This window comes from Orbicella faveolata, unplaced genomic scaffold (genome assembly GCF_042242905.1).
Source record: "Orbicella faveolata isolate gen_17 unplaced genomic scaffold, um_ofav_v1 contig_25, whole genome shotgun sequence".
Classification (NCBI taxonomy): Eukaryota; Metazoa; Cnidaria; class Anthozoa; order Scleractinia; family Merulinidae; genus Orbicella; species Orbicella faveolata.
The window spans coordinates 9,620,001-9,627,748 of record NW_028301553.1 but is presented as its reverse complement, the minus strand read 5'-3'; the positions used below and the strand labels follow the sequence as shown (position 1 = coordinate 9,627,748).

The following is a 7,748-nucleotide window of genomic DNA, read 5'->3' as shown; positions in this document are numbered from 1 at the left end:
AATCGGATTATATACTCGATTTGTTTTATTGTTTCGTGACAACTTGTATGCGTGTTGTGTTGATCTTTTAATAGAAAGGTCAATGTCGTTCCGCGATGGAAAAACACACACGCACTATTTACGTTTCATAATTTGTGCATGCTCTCGCTCTGCGGTTTCTACGCGGTTTTGAATGGATTGTGAATCTTGCGCGATCTTTCGTCGATAGATAATTTGCAAAATTTCAAATATTAAAAGAAAGTTTATTTATTAGAAAGTAATATATTGAAAAATGCTGAACAGTAATTAAAAGTGAGTGCGCCATCGTGATGCAAGTCACGTAAATTGATGAACATTAGTAATAAACAAACCAAATTGACTGATCTCCCGGTAACTGAATTTATCAACGTTTTAAAGGAAGCTAGAGGCTTACTGTACTTCTCATTGTTCCAAGAAAGCTTTGTTGATATTGGCAACCTGCTTCGCGGAGCTAAGTCACCGAGGGCTGAAGAAGAAAATTAATATGAATGAGGAGTCTGGAGAGGTTTTGAGGCGAATTTTAAAATTTAAATTCTCCTGTATTGTAGAAATGGGATTATGACTTTTCGCCTGAAGTTAAATGATACGATTTTTATACTAAAAAATGTGAAATTCTTATATATTTCTTTGTTATCGGTTCGAGTGTTTCATGAGAGACATTTGATGTAAACACCCTTCTGATCCGACGATATAGACAACGATACCGTTTCGCCTGTGCGATTTAGCACGTGTAGGAAAAACGTCCTAGAATAAGCCACGCCCGTCATACTTTCGCGTGTCAAGTTCATGAATTAGTGCCGGTCTGTTTCATTGACGCAGTTGTCCGTGCACACCATCATCAACATCATCATCATTATCATTATCATTTATTTGCCACGTAAAGAATAACAAAAGATATTGACAATACTCAAAAAGTGACAACGACATGTTCCACAGGAAAAAGCAAACAAAAAGCAAACAGCAAAACCAAAACAACAACAGCACAACAGCAACAGAGCCAACAAACTGGCTAAACGGACTCGCTAGTACAGCACATGCAAGTTGAAAACTTGGGTCTATATACTTGCGAGCCCGTTTGGTCAGGCCTTGCGTGCACTTGCGTTGACTTGCGATGATATTTTTTCCAGGAGAAAAGTCGACAGATGGAGTTTAAGTATAAAACTTTTATTTTCCGTGCTGTTACCATTGATAGTAAGTTTTTCGACTACCGTGTACCAATAAACACTGCCATAATTAAGATTGCGATTTTCACGAGACTTTTGGATTAAAGTGCATATGGAGAACAATTTTTTATTTCCTGCCTGTCACTGAGGTACAATTTTTCAATTTATTTGTATGATTTCGATCGTGCAGGACGTATTTCAAGACGCGACTAGTTTTGTTTAGTCTCCCCCCGCAGCCGTTATTAGGGTCGTCACGCAACGCTTCTCCCCCACTAACGGCTTCTTAAACCCGAACCCCATTTGTTTCCGCGGATTAGCCAATCACAATATCCCTCACATATTCCTGAGGCGGTCGCGCCAAGACTAAATTGTCCAATCACAACTCGTGTTCTATCGGCTACTGATAGTGAAACCAACATGGCGTCGCTCGAAGAAGCCTTTATTTTGGTGTCTTCCAAGTTCAAAATCCCCACTTTAAATTATCATCAGAAGCTGGCAATTGACAAAATAGTTTTAAATAGGAAAGATGTTTTTGTGAACCTGGCTACCGGCTTTGGCGACAAATCTCTTATTTATCAAGCTCTTCCACTTGTGTTGTCGTAGTGGTTAACAATTTATTATTGCTCCCGCGATTTGCTATGGAACGCCATGAGCCGAGGCCTTTCCAACGGACTGATGAGTCGATGATAAAGTTTTGTTCACATTTTTACTCGGATACTCAAAGGACACTTTGACTTGACTTGTATCACGAGAGCCATGGCCAGAAATCGGCGTCGATGTCAACATTGGAAGGGGAGAACTTCCTTTCAGTTGTGCATTTGGAAAAGCCCGTAAGACCAGACCAAAGGGATGACTTTGAATCGGTGATAAGCAGGAACCCAGCGGCGCTCTGTCAGCAGAAATTGGTGTTCCCAACGCATCCGAATCTTCGTGGAAGGCAGAAGAAGTCCAAGTGGTATCGGCAAATCGCAGCGATTTGGATGCTTTTCCTCGAGGTGATGAAGTTGATGTACTGTTTTGGCACCGCTGTCGGCATTCTCATCTGGATGTAGTAGGCGATTTACCCTGGGATTTTCTCTTGCCTTGAAGACTTCTTCGATTTCTTTCTTTAGCTCCTTCAACTTATCCGATACCCGATTACATTTTATCAAACGCTGGTAGCATTTGTCTCTACAGACGAACAGTTCGCTGTTTTCTGAGTAACGACTCACTCCATGCTCCATCGATAGCGAGGATCGGATGACTTCAGCAATGTCGAGTGAACTCTTACCGAAAATAAAGATTTTGTTATTCTTGAGGGAAGCCGACGAACAAATGAAGCACCTAGAGCTACTTTCGACTATTTTCTTCGGAGTGAGATCCATAGGAAATCTCTGGGATGTCTCGCAACATCTCGCGAAGGAGGCGATGAATTTACGCGGGAAACTGACGTCATTGACAAACTACTGATACGTGATTGGTTTCAGAGCTAACAATAGGCAACGTGTGATTGGAGCATTCTGTAATTTTCACGTGAACTCTAAACAAAGGGAAACAAATGGGGTTCGGATTTAAGCAGCCGTTAGTGGGGGAGAAGCGTTGCGTGACGACCCTAACAACGGCTGCGGAGGAGACTAAGTTTTGTTCGCCTTGAATGCGAATCGTTAAAATTCGTAGAAGCCATTGTAATTTCTGCTGCGTTTCTAGTGCGCATGCTTTACGGAATGCCACATACTCGTCTGATTTGAGTCAAAGCCAATGTATGAATAAGTAGTCCAACTATTCTCACAGGTATAGAAGGCGCGTTCATTGTTGTGGAATGGCTGGTGAAAGGACACGAGCAAAAATGGTTCTTGTATATGTGGCTGTATATTTTACCACAAAACCTTGCTAACTTAACACAACCCATTACGGCACAAGGAAAGCTATACATGTATTTTTGCAATATTTTTCATTGTTCTTAAGACTAGGCTTGATCATGAAGATTTTATTAATAAGATTTTATTACTGATTTATTAACTTTTTTATGAGAGTTTTTCGTGCGCTAAGAATTATGGGTCATGGGCCCAGTCGCCATCTTTTCTCTACGGATAATGATCTTTAGTATTTCTATAATGAATTTTAGTATCTTATGATGAATTTTAGTATTTAATGAATTTTAGTATTTGATCATCCATTGTAAATTAATATATTTTCCTTATATTGGTTTCGTTATCGTTTTTCTCATTTTTATTCTGTAAGAGTATTGAGATTTTTTAATGTAATGCGCTAGAAATAAATTATTATTATTATTATTATTATTATATTTTGTAAAGTTTAGCTCTAGTTTTTGTCACAATAAACACTCCTCTTTTTTTAAATAATAAATTATTATTATTATTATTATTACTATTATTATTATTATTATTATTACGGATAACTGAAACCAGTGACTTTCGCAGACGACATTTTCACGGTTGTCGTTCGCTAGCCAGGCCAACGTTTTCAGAGCAATCATCCTTATCTTGCAGAAATAGTATTTCTCTATAGTTTTTCCTCCAATCAACAGATTTTCTCAATAGGAAATCCTTTCCGAAAAGGCAAAAGCTTACAGTAAACTTCATGTTCCACTTTAAAAACCAGCGTGTAAGAACCTAGTGAATTAAGAACTTGCTGGCTGAAATTTTCCGTTTTGGTGCCCAGAAATACAAGAAGAACTTGTTTAGCCAAATAAGATCAAGCAGGTTCTTATATGTGAGTTTCACTTAAATTATGAACTCTTTTTATAGAGACAACACTACATATACAAACTCTCACCAGTTGTGCCAGGCGTATCATAATACAGTTGTGAATAAATGCTGTCTATTTAAGGTCCAAACCCATGCTTATTTATTTTTCTGGTAATCAACAACTATCTCTCCTTCAGAGAAAATTAATTCAGAACCTAATCAGATTAAGAACCAATTAGCCTAATTGCCAATAACTACCCCAAAATACAAGAACCTATTTTGCCAGACTTCAAAAACTAGGTTCTTACAAGCATGGTTTTACTGTAATCATAACAATTACAATTTCCTCAAATGTGATTGGTGCATAAACTGCTGTATTTTGCTCTAATTAATCTGCAAAGCTGTAATCGGACAGTGTAATGGGACACGTGTAATCGGACAGTTACATGAGCCAATCATTTTAAGTCCTCTTCACTAAATCCACCAATCACAACATTGATTGCAATCACTATAGTAACTAGTTCAAGAGACTGACTTTGTAAAATTGTGGAGGTTTAGTCTCTGGTGACTGTTTTGAAAGAAACTTAACAGCCATTTTGCAAGCTATTCTCCATATTTTCAATTATGATATTTAAAAATGACTATTAAACGTTCTTTTTCAAATGAACTTTTGCTTTTTGGGAAATTGTAATTGTTATGATTAATTGGTAACAGGACATCGTGTCGTCCAATTCAGTCTGTAATCACACTCGTGATTAACAAATCGAACTCCCGCTTCGCGCTCGTCCGATTTTGGTTATCACTCGTGTGATTACAGACCAAATTGGGCTCCACTCAGTCTTGTTACCATTACTACCTACTAGGAATACTTTTTATGTTAAAGAAAAAGATGCTGGAAATAAAAATTGCTCCGGAAACTGCCTTCAACGTAATGCCGTTAGCTGTTTATGACGACCCTACAGTAGCCTCTGCGAAAAGAAAACAAATTTCAGGATTTTTAAATTACCACCATTTTGATGGTGTTATGCAAAGTCTTGGCAAAAGAAGAAAGAGTTGATCCAGTTGAACCAGGACTAAACAGGATAAGGAGCAAAATTAACTGCGTGTTTCCAAACCGCCCAGGGCGTGAGCAGAATTGGTTCATCTGGTGAATTTTTATATTTGGGTCTCATAAAAGTATTGGAAATGCATCTAAAACTGCTAAGTGTTTTTAAAGTCGTCGATCTTCAATGGCCAATTCCTTCTACGAAACGGTCCTTAGGGAATCATGGTAGCTCAGTGTATTCAACAAAACAAATATCCAGTCTAAGATGATGAACACAACCACCATGATGTCTATTACGGCGAATTTTAAGCAACAAAGCTATATCATAATTTTGGTTAACAACCTTTGTAATGAATTTGCTCATTATACCGTTAAGATGAAATTTGTCACACTGGCCCCGATCTTACATGTTGAGTTAATTGAGTGACGCCCGTTTCACTTATGTATAAATCAGAGTGAACTCTCTTCTCCATCCCTATAACGTCCGATCCTCCAAAAACAATTGAAAATTAGCTTTTCAGATACCCGTCCCCTGGTGATGCGGAAGCTGGGAGGACTGAACCAAAATTGTTAACATTCCCGTTTTCTAAAGACGCTTGGAATTTGTTTATGTGTTAGCAGTTTCGCTGGTTTCGCTTCAAACAATGATCTGACTGGTACTTGACAATAGTTTCACAATGGCTGAATTTATTTTAGACTTATTTTCATGAATTTCATAATTTTCGCTCTCATTAGATTCAGACGATCGAATTTCTTTCGTTTTCTGATTGCTTGTTGCTTCTGACTTGAAATTAGCTTCATTTTTTTTTTTTTTTCAAGAAAAGCAACTAAAATTTGTCGACTTGACGTGACGTCTTACATGAAGAACACTGTTCAGACATTGGGTTCGTCTGCCCATGACAGAAGCATTGTCTCGGCCTAGCTCGGACACAATTTCCTGACGAGTGTGTTTCAAATTAAAAACCGTGGTACAATTCATTGCAAGACAATCTTTGAATTTTAACTCGTGTGCATCTTATTCTTTTATTTAACTATTCTCCTTTTGCCTCTGTCGTTATTAATATTGAAACAAAATTCGTCAATCTTAAGCGGATTACTGTAATCAAGTGGTACTTATCGGTGTGATATCTCACTGCGTTTTCGATAAATTGTACACGGTGCTATATTTTATCTAGGAGAAATTCATTTCCATTTTTACCATGAGTTAAACACAATTTAACTGTTAACCGATCAAAGCGATACAACTGAGAAACGTCGATCGAGAGCGTACAAAGATAGGTGGTTTTAATTTGAAAGCCAAAGGATTAGGGGCGAATTTCGAATTGAATAGAGAAGAAACGGTCCTCTACGGTTTGGTCAGGATTTTTCTAGTGTAGGAATATTTACTCTTTGTATCAAATAAAGCTAACGAACTCAGTCTTCGTATTTAAAGCCAACAGTAGGTCAAGGAGAATTAAATTATGCTATTTCCGATCGACGACCATATTTGGGAATCTCTAAGGAATGCTTCACCCTTGACCCGGAGTTGTCCTGGAGAAACTATGATGTCAATGAGGTTATAGCCGAGTACAAATTGAACGGTGTCAATGGTAAGGCGCTTTACGACCATGTCATGATAATATTGTGTCATCCATTTCAAGGGCATTACTTAATTGACGGAGACGCTCTCAGCACCTTCAACACACGCTTGTCAGTTTTGATTGGCGCTTGCATACACGGGGGTGTGACAGTGTTTAACATTGCGTAAGAACAAGATGAATAGCGATTGTGACTGCTTGTTCTTTCTGTGAGAGCGGTCGTTAAGGCCTCTCCTGACGAGTATGAAATAAAACTACCCGCCCCATTTTTCTGGCGTTTCGCCGTCAGATCTTTAGGTCTTACATATACTTGACGAACAGACCGATAAAATGTAAAACAAGGTATAGTTTCTTGCAGGTAAATCGGGGAATGTTTCGTATGCAGCCCACTCGAGCGGATTCAATGAGCATTCCACCTGTTATATTGTTCGGAAATCCGTTTTTCAAACGGTTCAGTGGTCGTAAATGTCCCTTTCTCCGTCTACCGTGACTTTATCAACTTTCGCTTCCGCCCACGTCTGGGATTGCCGTGTTCGCGTTCAACCCACGCGACGAGTTCCTTTGCATTTCGCGGAGCGTTCACCGACGGAAAAAACCGCGTTTTGTTCAACTCACTGTTTGCCTTGAATGTTGCTTTGAAATCAAACGAGTGTGAATGTTTTTCGTTTCAGTGCCGACAAGCGCGAGGATTTCGCCACCATGACGTAATTGTTTGAAACTGCCGGAATTCTCGCCTTGTGATGTCATGGTGATCCATGACCAGGATTTCCTAGATGGGTTCCAGTAGTTGTCGGTTCGCGCGTCACTTGAAACTCTATATTTTTTATATTCGAATTTTCTTTCAGGGTTTTTTTCTTGGCAGCGATTTTCAATTTGTATCGGAATGCGAATCTCGTTGGATTTGGAATGTTTGTGCGGGGATTGAGCGATCTCTATTATGGCGACACATCTTTGCTAACGCTTTAGTCGCGAAGAGGATAAAAAAACTTGCATCCATGTTAATTTGGGGAGTAACGACTTGTCGAATGGTTGATTTTCAATGTACATAAGGGAAGGAATATTTGGAAATGTTCCCAGTGCTAGAAGTTCGCGTTTTAAGCGCATCTGGTTATTCGTATTGGCCATCTGCTTGCTCCAAGGTATCGGTGCTAAATGCTTTTGCTTGTGTTTATATTAATCTCTTTCTGGTGGAAACTCAAGTACTCATCGTAAACTGATCACAGTCGTTGGTAAAATTCACCCCTTAAAACGTTTGGCG

The 7,748-nt window shown here is 38.8% G+C and overlaps 1 protein-coding gene across 1 annotated transcript in view; it reads left to right on the top strand.

Annotated features, from left to right (window-relative positions):
- Positions 1 to 6,690: 6,690 nt before the first annotated feature.
- The window catches only part of LOC110044941 (uncharacterized), a 28,623-nt gene continuing 27,565 nt past the window's right edge, over positions 6,691 to 7,748 (top strand). Inside the window, exon 1 of the mRNA XM_089295016.1 lies at positions 6,691 to 7,629. Coding sequence (XP_089151142.1) covers positions 7,530 to 7,629 — 100 coding nt within the window. The 5' untranslated portion in view covers positions 6,691 to 7,529. The remainder of the gene's footprint in view (positions 7,630 to 7,748) is intronic.